Source organism: Balaenoptera musculus, chromosome 3 (assembly GCF_009873245.2).
Source record: "Balaenoptera musculus isolate JJ_BM4_2016_0621 chromosome 3, mBalMus1.pri.v3, whole genome shotgun sequence".
In the NCBI taxonomy this organism is placed as follows: Eukaryota; Metazoa; Chordata; class Mammalia; order Artiodactyla; family Balaenopteridae; genus Balaenoptera; species Balaenoptera musculus.
Genome location: NC_045787.1, coordinates 88,051,132 through 88,064,340, shown reverse-complemented (window position 1 = coordinate 88,064,340; position 13,209 = coordinate 88,051,132). Strand labels below are relative to the sequence as shown.

At 36.7% G+C, this 13,209-nt stretch overlaps 1 protein-coding gene across 6 annotated transcripts in view; it reads right to left on the bottom strand.

Moving 5' to 3' along the window:
• Nucleotides 1-475: 475 nt before the first annotated feature.
• The window catches only part of FER (FER tyrosine kinase), a 462,873-nt gene continuing 450,139 nt past the window's right edge, over nucleotides 476-13,209 (bottom strand). For 4 of the 6 annotated variants that reach the window (XM_036847879.1, XM_036847881.1, XM_036847880.1 and 1 more), the window contains 2 exons: nucleotides 5,914-6,036; nucleotides 4,433-4,729 (listed from right to left, as the gene is read on the bottom strand). In XM_036847879.1, the coding sequence (XP_036703774.1) occupies nucleotides 4,587-4,729; nucleotides 5,914-6,036 (266 nt within the window). In that variant the 3' untranslated portion in view covers nucleotides 4,433-4,586. Of the gene's footprint in view, nucleotides 4,730-5,913; nucleotides 6,037-13,209 lie in introns of all 6 variants that reach the window. The other 2 variants (XM_036847883.1, XM_036847884.1) reach the window with 1 other exon arrangement.

Sequence of the window (13,209 nt, the reverse complement as noted above, 5' to 3'; positions counted from 1 at the left end):
GCTCATTATATCTCCCCAGTTTAAAGTGACTAGGAATTTAGTACAGAAGGATTTTTCTACCACCTAAGAATCTCAGTCTTTATTAGGCCGTCTTTAATGTCTACACTTAACATTTCAGAATTTAATCTTTGAATCAGTATGAGGCAGTAGGATGGTCTTCAAGGGGTTACAAATATTTCCTTAAATTGAATTATGACTAAGATATACAGTTTTACACTTTCTGTATTATAGCATTATTTTTTAAAGGAGAATCTTATGGGACTCTACAACTGTAGCAGTATCTCCTTCAAGTAGGTAATCTTGGTACATGCAATATTGACTTTTAATTAGAATATTTTCTTTGGCAGAAATTAATATGTAGTTCTGGATCTTCCCAAATAATATATTATTCAGACTTGATGTGAAACTAATCAAAACAGAGAAAAATAAATAAAACTAAAATATTTAATAAAAATATCTGGTACGTATAAGCAAATCAGAGTTAGTAATAAAAGAGGTAATACTTTATTTTAATGGTAAACTTTCATGCTAACTTAATAGTGTAATGGAACTGTAATATAAACTCATTTTCATATAAAATCTTTGTTTTAATTAACATATTAATACATAAAGAAACCATGTCTTTTTCAATTGTCTGTCCCTTTTTGTTCTTTGTATTTTGCATTATTCTCTGTTTTGTGTGAGGGCTCTGACCTCCTAAATACAAAAGTCAGTCTTTACATGACTCAGAATAGTGTTTATGGACAATCAATTCTGTTGATAAGAAACAACTAAAATACCAATGGTGTGATGGGGAGGTACGCATATGTAAAAAGAGGGTTGAGGCAAACAAACAAACAAACAAACAAACCCTCTTTTCAGAAAGTATCAACTGATCTCACGTCAGAAGACACACAGCCACAGAACAGTGCCCATAGAGTATACTAGGGAAGGTTTGCAGGTACATTTTTAGAACATCTGATGAGTGAACTGGAAAGTAGTGTGACTGAGGTAACCGAACGACAGTAACATACGACCTAGACATGTATTTTTGCGTTCTCATTTTTATGTTTATCCCACTACAAGATCCTCAGTGTGTGGCATATAGTATAATTAAAACACTTTCTTCTTGACACAAGTCATACCAGTACTGTGAAGCCACGGTTATTTTAGTGGTATTAGCCAAACTTTATATAAAACTATATGGCAAAACTGAAACAATGAGTATAACACAGACAAGAAAACCATATCATGGCTTAAAGGAAGTTAAGACTAGTTCATGACTAAACATTTTCTTTTCTTTTAAAACAACCTTCAAATGAAAACAGTTGTGAAATGTGTGCTGAAAATTGGCTGAAGCAATTAGACTCATGTTCTACACTGGTGTGCTAGTAACAGGTTTCAGTAATGTTGTATTTGTGATAAAATGGTGAATTATGGATGAAGAATTTTATTGCCTATATTAAATTTGGGAGATAAGAGAGAAATGATTCCATAAGACCTTTCACTGGGGACCTAGTGGCAGGATGGACTGAAATGAAACCTCTGGTTTTGAAAGTCTAAACAAAACCTATTCATCCTTTATTATTATATCCTAGAAGAGAAAGAATATGTTGGCTTTGGGAAGTAACCTTAGATTACATGGAGTGCAAAATAATTTTAGGTTTCACATGTTGGTGATAAATGTTAATTTGACAATAAAAGATTTCTTTCCTTGAAAAATGATGAACTACCTAAATATTTCTCATAAAGGTTCCTTGGTGATTCAAGATAGAAAAACGCAGGTGAGAGTCAGGCTGCCTGGGTTACCGCCCCCCCCCTCCATATGCATAAATTTAAGGAATTATGACAGAAACTACATAGGAGTAACAGATGCAACGCGTGAAAAATCCATTAACAACACAAAGATTTGTGATCTGGCTGAATTACATTCAGACCAGTGGCAATTTTGGTTACTAAAATTTTGGTTACTGTTTTCTTACTAAATAAGTCATAGGATTTTATGTGTTTCTGAAACCTTTCCCTATATCAACTTGCAAATTCAGAGGAGTATTTGTGTGTATGCTTTTTGGGTATGGATTAGCCTCCTAAAGTACATAATTCCAATAATTATCAGTGACAGAAGGGATGAATAAATTATGCTTCAAGCACAACAAAGTTAACAGTAAAAAATAATCTGCATAAGTTTTTCTTAATGCATGTGCCTATATTAAATTTAATATTCTATATAACTGATATGATCCTGAAAGACTCCCGATGAGTTATTAATCCTGAACTGTACCACTGCCTGCTTTGGGACAAAGAATAAAATAGAATTTAAATGCTGCAGATGTCACGATGTTTTGAAAAGCTTCTTTAATTTAAGCACAGAGTTACGATGTGAACTGCAAATTCTAACAGCCTGGATGAGTGAAATATCAATGCCATGTTCGTTCTTTACACCAGAATGCAATGATTAAGCTTCAGGTCTTGTTCACAAACTTAAAGCCCAAACCAACATTCTCTCTCTTTGCTGAGAGCTTAGCACTGGGGCTGCTAAGTGATGGGAGGCTGTTTTCTTTAAGCGAAGAATATTACAGAGAGATGCACTTGGAAATACTGGCAAAGGGTGGAAATGTCCCCATTTTATTCTTGCTTTTGAAGGCTGGCCAAGTGCCTGAAGACCAGAGCTCTTAATCTTAATTCATGAGTCTGCTTTGATTTACCACAGTATATGCCATCAAAAGAAGGTTTCATTTTACTCGTAATATTTGACAGAAGGGAAACAATGCTGATTAAAACAGAGTTACTTTGTATATTGCAATATTTTTGTGGGCGAGTTTATTATGCTTTCATTTTCGTCTGGATGTGGTAATCATTAAGTGTGTGTGAAACTTCAAGGAGATTGAAGTGGTAGACACAAGCCATTTTTCTCCTCAGTATTATCCTGTTTACTCTTGAAAGTAGTACTGGGTGTGAGTTGTGTGCAGTGATATTCCTAGGCAGCAAATATGTGGAGGGGGCAGGAGGAATTTTCTATCCCATAAGCTCTTCCAATGAATGTAGACCAAATAATCACTACTGTGCTATTTGGACACAGGCCTGAGCACTTATTAAAAGCTCCCAGGCCACATTTACCCCTGAGCGTGACCATCTCTTACACACATATTTATCCTGAGAGGCAACTATATACAGACCATGGGGTAAGTTCCCTGGATGAAGCTAAGATTCAGCTAAAGACAATCCTAGTTTAAACTCTGTTACATTTTATTTATATGAAGCATCTCCAAACTGTGCTCATATATGGGTGGGCTAATGATAAGAATTTTCAGGTAGCAGTATAAGAGTAAATGAGGGGGAAGGTGGACAAAGGAGCGCTATCTCTACAGCTTTTTCCTTAATAAGGTTCACCTGACTTCTTAACCATTTACTCCATTCATACCTGCCAGGTTTCTCGGTATTACACGCGTGTGTGTGGCTGTGTGGCTGTGTGGGGGGTGCACGCCCATGTGTGTACACACATGGATGTGTTTATGAACTAGACTCATCATATTCTGACAGCTCTGGAAACTGGCACAAATGAACAGAATTAAATTCTGGGATGTCTCCTCTCAAATGAAGGTACTTAAAATTATGCTGTTATTTCTGTAGACTCGTGCTTTGGAATTTCTCTAAAGAATTTTTTGTTGACAAGAAGGCTCTATCTATGAACTTCTGAAAACATTTCTTAAAACCTTTTTCATGAATCAGACCATAAAATAAAGCACGTGTGTGTGTGTGTGTGTGTGTGTGTGTGTGTGTGTGTGTGTGTGTAAAGGCATAACTCTGGTAAGAAGGCAGATTTTCTATTTTCCTTTCCTTCTCTTTGATGATGACTTTAGCTGCCCCTTTCTCCAGACCGTCCTCCTGTTCCAACTTACTTCTTGCCATCACAGCTGTCTGAAACATTCTTTAAAAGCTGTGGCCTCAATTAAGAGCTCTTTGAGGACGTTCCAGGTATCATTTTCTGATGCCTGGACAAAAGGGGAGGGAAACAACAGGTTTACCAATAAGACAGGAGTGTGAGGATTCTTACACTGTGCTTATTTCTGGCGAGAAAGGAAAGAAAACCCCTAGGAGGTCTAAATAATTCTCAATATAAAATGATGTTTACAAATACACTCTTGCCTTGGCGGAGCAGAAAGCCAGCTTTGGTTGGAATGTGTCCTGCAGACATGGCATTACCAATGCAGCTGATAGCACCGATCGAGTAGGGTCTGTGGCATGGGACAGCAGCCGTGAACTGGGTCTGAAGTAAAAAATCTCTGAGAAACATTGATGGTCCTGGTGTGAAAAAGATGGATTGGTTCCCCCTCACGTTTAGAGCCTGTGCTTGTCTATTTACAAAGGGCTGAAATGCCAGGATTGCTGTGGTGAGCTAAGAAAGCCCTTGGTAGGACTACCTGTTTCTTGAATGCATTTGCCTTTGACTTTTTTTAACGGCACATATTTAAAAAACAGTTAATTAAAAAAAGTAACCTTAGAAGACTGTTGCACATAACGTGGTATAAACTCATTGTTAACGAGAAGAACAATATTACTCTGCTGGAGGACCAAGTCCTGGAGGCTGAGTTTGCACTGTTCTGTCACTATGTGATTTTCTTCTTGATGACAGTGAGCTCTTTCTGAAGTTCAGTGAACTTGGGGCGGTTTTCAGGTTTATAATCCCAACACTTCATCATAATTTTAAAAATGTCCTCTGGACAATGCTGAGGGGCTGACATTCGGTATCCTGAAGACCCAAGAGAAGAAGAACAGAGAATTTAGAATGGGGATAAGATATAAATGTTCACATAGGGCATTATGCAGTTTGTAATTTTTAGTACCTTATGTTGTCGGTTAATAGAAACAAAAAAATCCATTTCGGGGCAAACTGATTTTTTTTCTATAAGTAATGCAGACTTTAATATTAATAGAGCAACATCATTACCTTCTAGTTCAAAGAACCCATTTTCTGTTTGTTCATTTGTCACAAAGTCTGATGTAAGATACATCACATACAAATGCATGTTTCAGTTGCTCTAAGTATTTGCTTTTAGAATTTGCTTTTAGATGCTGTAGGCAGAGTTTTAAAAAATCATCTTTACAACTCAGGTTTTTGAAGATGAGGAAAAGGATGAGGATTTATAAACATTAATTTAAAAGTGAAATAAAAATGAATATGAGGCATATTCCTTTACGGTCTGAGAAGAATATTATCTTTAATTCAAAGTCAACTGGCAGTGTCCTGGCAGTGTGCTGGGCGGTATGTGTGTGCCTGTGTGCATTTGCCTCCGGAGCGGTAGGAAAAGGGAGGAAGGAAGCTGGAAAGTTATCTTCCTACACCCAATTCTACAACCATGCCCCCCTCGAGGGGCCTGACCCTAGGGCACTGGTGTTTTGTTGAAAGTATTGTGTTGTTGTTGTTGAAAGCCGGGGACTACACAAGTGCACGTGAGGGTGTCACCGTCACCTGCTTATTCCTGTCCCTGATCTGAGAACACCATAGGGCTTCTTCAGAACTGTTCCAAAATTCTCAACTTCTTCCTGAAGTCTAACTGCATTTCAATTTGCAGTAATATTAACAGTGTTTATTTGGCATAGAATAAAAAATAGGTGGTCTACCTCAATCTCCTATTTCCCTGGAAGATAGTGAATGGCACAGCCTTGCAGGTGTCATGCCAGGCAGGGGGAGTGGAAGAAAAGCCTAGAGCTTTCTATTTTCAAAGAGCTGGGATCTATCTTTTAAAGTCTTTGTTGTTGTTGTTGGTTTGGTTGTATAAGAGCTACACCATCCATAAAGTTCAAAAGTAGATTAACCAGCACCTCTTCTATCGTGCCCAAGAGTACCCCCTTCCTCCTCCCAGGAAATGCAGACACGGCACCAGCACTGCCCGGGCTGGGTGTGAACACTGCTACCCCGTGTCTTTGGCTCACCTCTTTCCACTTGCTCCCGAGCTTGTTGATTTGTCATTCCAGGGTATGGGCAGACCCCTAAGCTGAAGGTCTCCCAGAGGAGGATGCCAAAGCTCCACACATCACTCTCAGAGCTGTATCTCCCTGCAGGGCGAACAAAACCACATTCAGGTCATTGGATAAGCGGGTGACCATTTCTGGTTGTGTATGTCTATGTCAGTCACATATTAACATATTTAAGCTTACCAGGAATTCAATAACTAGTGATCTTATTTTCTTGACTAGTTTTGCTTTCCAGGAGTAGTTAATATTACCAATTAAATGAATAGTCTTCAGGCTGCTACTTTAACCAAACCACCTTCCAAATCACATTTCCCCCACCAAGAACAAATATTCACTCAGTATGCAAGCTTACTTTCTCTGTGGCCTCTAAATGAGATGGATGGTTTATATAAAAAAGATATAAATTTGTACACATCGATGCCTAGGAGATTAAATAAGTTGGAGTTCTGCAATTTTGTCTTCTGCCTGCATCACTTTCTTTCTACTAAAATTACAAACAAACTTAAAGCAATAAGGAAAGTTTCTTAACTTCAATTTTTTACTCATCACTGTTTACAGATATTCTTACACACTTAAAGTTCTCATTTTCTCCACTGATAGTTTCATTTATGGAAAATACATTTTTCTGTGTTTTGAATAGAGTAGAAATTAACATAGCTGGCTGATAAAAACAACTTCTTTAAATTACATGGTGCCGTGTTTTGTCAAAATATCTTGGTGCACCTGCTTTACTGAATTACATAAGCTAACTCTTAGTTTAGTTTAGTTTTTTTTCCCTTGGTAATCTTCTAGAGAAACAAGGAGATAAAAGCCAATACCAGATATCTTCTGGAATGAATGTGAAATCAAGGAGGGGAGGCAGAAAAGGCTATGAATTTTCAAGATTTTCCAACATAATTCTGCCATTCTGGGATGTATAAATGCCCATCCTCTCAAAATGTCTTGTTACTTTGAGTAGGATGGCCTTTTCTCTTTCTTGAAAACAGTACAATGAGAATGAGAGTACGCCTGTGCTATAACTGCTCTGACGTCAGAGTTTGGAGCGTACTTGCTGATCATCATCTCCAGCTGTGTGAATTAGCTTCCTTCTTACTAGACAGTAATTACGGACATTCACTGTGCTAGTCGGTAGGAAGATTAGTTTCCCTGTCTGCATATCAACTCTTTTCATGTTTGGCATCCAATAATTTAAAACTTTTTATGAAAATCATTCAATGGTTACAAGTTAAGACTAATTAACTCTTTAAGGAAGTACAAGGCATAGAGAGCCAAATACCTTATTTTTGTAAGATAGTATCTGGGAAGATATCAAGAATGGCCAGTTGTATTATAAATTAAGATCACACTCTAGAAGTGAAAGCTTATAACCTAACTCTGTAACCTTGACTTTTTTTTTCTTTTCTTTTCTTTTATTATTTTTGGCTGCGTCGGGTCTTCATTGCTGCGCGCAGGCTTTCTCTAGTTGCGACGAACGGGGGCTACGTTTTGTCATGGTGCGCGGGCTTCTCATTGCAGTGGCTTCTCGTTGCCAAGCATGGACTCTAGGCGCGTGGGCTTCAGTAGTTGTGGCACGGGGGCTCAGTAGTTGTGGCTCACGGGCTCCAGAGCACAGGCTCAGTAGTTGTGGCGCACGGGCTTAGCTGCTCTGTGGCATGTGGGATATTCCCGGACCAGGGCTTGAACCCGTGTTCCCTGTGTTGGCAGCCGGATTCCTAACCACTGCGCCACCAGGGAAGCCCTGCAACCTTGACTTTTGAATCTGGTTTTACTGGATAATTTTAAAAAATTAATTAATAATTACTTCTTTATTTTTCTTATTGAGATATAATTAACATAACATTATATTAGTTTCAGGTGTACAGCATGATGATTTAATGTTTGCATATATTGCAAAATAATCACCACGATAAGTCTAGTCAACATCACCATCCATAGTCACCATCCATAGTCATAAAAATTTTTTTTCTTGTAATAAGAACTTCAAGATCTACTCTCTTGGCAACTTTCAAATATGCAATATAGTATTATTAATTATAGTCACCATGTTTTACATTACACCCCCATGACTCATTTGTTTTTTTTTTTTTTGCTTTTCACATTTAGGTCTTTTTTTTTTTTTTTTTTTTTTTTTTAAGACTCATTTGTTTTATGACTGGAATTTTGTACCTCTTGACCACCTTAACCCTCCCCCTACCTCCCACTGCTAGACTCTGGCAACCACCAGTCTGTTCTCTGTATCTATGAGAGTGGTTTTGTTGTTGTTGTTTAGATTTCACATATAAATGAGATTATACAGTATTTGTCTTTCTCTGTCTGACTTATTTCCCTTAGCATGATACCCTCAAGGTCCATCCATGTTGTCACAAATGGCATGATTTCACTCTTTGCTATGGTTGAATAATATTCTATTGTATATACACACTATATCTTCTTTATTCATTCGTCCATTGATGTACACTTAGGCTATTTCCGTATCTTGGCTATTGTAAATAATGCTGCAAATGAACACGAGGGTGCATATATCTTCTTGAGTTAGCATTTTTGTTTTCTTCAGATAAATACCCAGAAGTGGAACTGCTAGATCATATGGTAGCTCTATTTTTAGTTTTATGAGGAACCTCCATACTGTTTTCCATAGTGGTTGCACCAATTTACATTCCTCCTGACAGTGGAGGAGGGATCCTTTTCTCCACAACCTGGCCAACACTTGTTACTTCTTGTTTTAATAACAGCCGTTCTAACAGGTATGAGGTGATAAGTCACTGTGGTTTTGATTTGCATTTCCCTGATGATTAGTGATGTTGAGTATCTTTTCATGAAACTGTTGGCCATGTATATCCCTTCTTTGGAAAACTGTCTATTCTGAACTTCTGCCCATTTTTTAATCAGATTGTTTTTTGTCTTGAGTTGCATGAGTTCTTTATATATTTAAATATTAACCCCTATCAGATATACGACTTGCAAATATATTCTCTCATTCGGTAGGTGTCCCTTTATTTTGTAAATGGTTTCCTTTGCTGTGCAGAAGCTTTTTAGTTTGAAATAGCCCGACTTGTTTATTTTTGCTTTTGTTGCCTTTGCTTTGATGTCAAATCCAAAAACTCATCTCCAGCACTAGAGCTTACTGCCTATGTTTTCTTCTAGGAGTTTTATGACTTCAGGTCTTATAGTCAAGTCTTTAACCATTTTGAGTTAATTTTTGCATATGGTGTAAGATAGTGGTCTGTTTCATTCTTTGGCATGTGGCTGTCCAGTTTTCCCAATATTTACTGAAGAGATGTCCTTTCCCCATTGTATATTCTTGCCTCCTCTGTCATAAATTAATTGACCATTTATGCATGGGATTATTTCTAGGCTTTCTATTCTGTGCCATTGATCTGTGTGTCTGTTTAATTCTAATACCACGCTGCTTTAAATACCATAGCTTTGTAGTATAGTTTGAAATCAGGGAGCATGATGCCCCTAGCTCTGTACTTCTTCCTCAGGATTGCTTTGACTGTTAGGGTCTTTTGCGGTTCCACGAAAATTTTAGTATTATTTGATCCAGTTATGTGAAAAATGCCATTGGAATTTTGATAGGGATTGCACTGAATCTGTAGATTGCTTTGGGTAGTATGAACATTTTATTAATATTGATTCTTCCAATCCATGAGCATGAAATATCTTTTCATTTATTTGTGTCTTCTTCAGTTTTTTTGGTTGTGTCTGATAGTTTTCAATGTACAGGTTTTTCACCTCCTTGGTGAAATTTATTCCTAGATATTTTATTGTTTTTGATGCAATTATAAATGGAACTGTTTCCTTAATTTCTCTTTCTGATAATTTGTTATTAGTGTATAGAAACACAACAGATTTTTGTATTTTGACTTTGTATCCTGCAATTTACTGTATTCATTGATTAGTTCTAACAGTTTCTTGGTGGAAACTTTAGGATTTTCTATATAATATCATTTCATCTGCAAATAAGGACAGTTTTACTTCTTCCTTTCCAAATGGGATTCTTTTCATTTCTTTCTCTTGCCTAATTGCTGTGGCTAGGACTTCCAATACTATGTTGAACAAAAGTGGTGAGAGTGGGCATCCTTGTCTTGTTCCTGTTCTTAGAGGAAAAGCTTTCAGCTTTTTACTGTGAACTGTGATGTTAGCTGTGGGCTTGTCATATGTGACCTTTATTATGTTGAGGTACATTTCCTCTGTACCCACTTTGTTGAGAATTTTTATCTTAATGGGATGTTGAGTTTTGTCCAATGCTTTTTCTGTATCTATTGAGATGATATGATGATATGATTTTTAGCCTTTATTTTGTTAATGTGGTGCATCATGTTGATTGATTTGCAAATGTTAAACCATCCTTGTATCCTTGGAATAAATCCCACTTGATCATGATGTATGATCCTTTTATTATTTAATGTATTGCTGAATTCCGTTTGCTAAACATTTTGTTGAGAATTTTTGCTTCTGTGTTCATCAGGAACAATGGCCTGTAATTTTCTTTTCTTGTGATGTCTTTATGTGGTTTTGATATCAGAGTAATGATGGACTCATAAAATGAGTTTGGGAGTATTCCCTCTTCTTCTGTTTTGGAAGAGTTTGAGAACGACTGGTATTAATCTTCTTTGAGTGTATGGTAAAATTCACCAGTGAAGCCATTCATTCCTAGACTTCTTTTTGTTGAGAGGTTTTTTTGTTACTGATTCAATTTCAGAAGGTTTTTGTTTGAGAGATTTTTTTCATTTTTTCTAGGTTGTCCAGTTTGTTGGCATATAGTTGTTCATAGAAGCCTCTTACCATCCTTTGTATATCTGTGGTATCAGTTGTAATGTCTCATTTTTCATTTTTAACTGTTTTGATTTGGTTTCTGTCACTTTTTTTTCTTGCTGAGTGTAGCTAAAGTTTTGTCAATTCTATCATTTCAAAGAAATAGCTATTAGTTTCATTGATCTTTTCTATTGTCTTTTTAGTCTTTATTTCATTCATTTCTGCTCTGATCTTTGTTATTTCCTTCCTTCTAATAACTTTGGGTTTTATTTTTTCTTCTTCTAGTTCCTTGAGGTGTGATGTTATGTTGTTTGAGATCTTTCTTGTTTCTTGAGGTAGGCATTTATTGCTATGAACATACCTCTCAGAACTGCTTTTACTGCATCACCTAACTTTCGGTATGTTCTATTTCCATTTTAATTTGTCTCAAGGTAATTTTGACTTTTCTTTTGATTTATTCTGTGACCCACTGGTTGTTCAGTAGCATGTTTAATTTCCACATATTTGTGAATTTCCTAGCTTTCTTCTTGTAATTGACTTCTAGTTCCATACCGTTGTGGTCAGAAAAGATGCTTGATGTGATTTCAGTCTTGTTAAATTTATTAAGACTTGTTTTGTGGCCTAACATATAATCTGTCTTGGGGAATATTCCACGTGCACTAGGAAAGAATATGTATTCTGCTTCTTTTGGATGGCATGTGTATACTGATCTATAGATATCTATCTATATATATATCTGTTAAGTTCATCTGGTCTAAAGTGTCATTTAAGGCTGACATTTCCGTACTGATTTTCTGTCTGATCTTTACATTGACTCAGGTAGGGTACTGAAGTCCCCTACTATTATTGTATTGCTGTTTATTTCTCCTTTTAGGTCTGTTAACATTTTTTAAAATATATTTAAGTATTCCTATGTTAGGTGCATAAATATTTACAAATTTTATATCCTCTTTTTGGATTGACCTCTTTATCATTATGTAATGCCCTCCTTTGTCTCTGATTACAGTCTTTGTTTTAAAATCTACTTTGTTTGATATAAATATAGCCACCCCAGCTTCCTTTTGGTTTCCATTTGCATGGAATACCTTTCTCCATCCCTTCACTTTTAGTCTTTGTGTGTCCTTATGTCTGCGATGAGTCTCTTGTAGGCAGCATATAGATGGGTCTTATTTTTTATTCCATTCAGCAACTCTGTCTTTTGACTGGCAAATTTAGTCCCTTTACATTTAACGTTGTTATTGATATGTATGTACTTATTGCCATTTTAATTCCTTTCTTGCTGTTTTTTAGTTCCTCTCTGTTCCTTACTTCTTCACTTGCTCTCTTCCTTTGTGGTTTGATGACTTTAATGGTATGCTTAGATTTTTCTCATTATCATTACTGTATCTACTATAGATTTTGACTTTGTGGTAACCATGAGGCTTACATATAACAACTTACATTTTTAAGTTGATTAAAAAAAACTGAAGATTGAACACATTCAAAAGCTCTACATTTTCACTCCTCCCTGCCTTGTTTTATGTTTCTGATGTCAGATTTTACATCTATTTATCTTGTATATCCCTTAACTAATTTTTGTAGTTATAGTTTTTATTTTTTTGTCTTTAACCTTCATACTACCTTTATAAGTGATTGATCCACTACCTTACTACATATTTACCTTTACCAGTGAGATATATATACTTTCATATATTTTCTTGTTACTAATTAGCAACCTTTCTTTTCAGCTTAGAGAAGTCCCTTTACCATTCCTTGTAAGGCCAGTTTAGTGGTGATGAACTCTTTTAGATTTTGCTTATCTGGAAAACTCTTTCCCTCTCCTTCAATTTTGAATGATAACTTTGCCAAGTAGAGTATTCTTTGTTGGAAGTATTCTTCTTTCAGCACAGTGAATATATCATGCCATTCCTTTCCTGCATGCAAAGTTTCTGTTGAAATATTTGCTGGTAGTTGTATGGGGAATCCCTTGTATATAACAAGTTGTTTTTCTCTTGCTGCTTTTAAGATTTACTTTTCTTTAACTTTTGACACTTTAATTATAATGTGTTTGGTGTGGGTCTCTCTGGGTTCATCATCTTATTTGGAACACTGTGGGTTTCCTGGTCTGGATGTCTCTTTCCTTTCCCAGGTAGGAAGTCTTCAGCCATTATATCTTTTTTTTTCTTTAAATAAATTTATTTTTTTTTAATTTACTTATTTTTGGCTGCGTTGGGTCTTTGCTGCTGCGTGAGGGCTTTCTCTAGTTGCGGTGAGCGGGGGCTACTCTTTGTTGTGGTGCACGGGCTTCTTTCTCATTGTGGTGGCTTCTCTTGTTGTGGAGTACGGGCTCTAGGCGTGCGGGCTTCAGTAGTTGTGGCGCACGGGCTCAGTAGTTGTGGCGCACGGGCTCAGTAGTTGTGGCTCACGGGCTCTAGAGCACAGGCTCAGTAGTTGTGGTGCACAGGCTTAGCTGCTCTGCAGCATGTGGGATCTTCCCGGACCAGGGATAGAACCCGT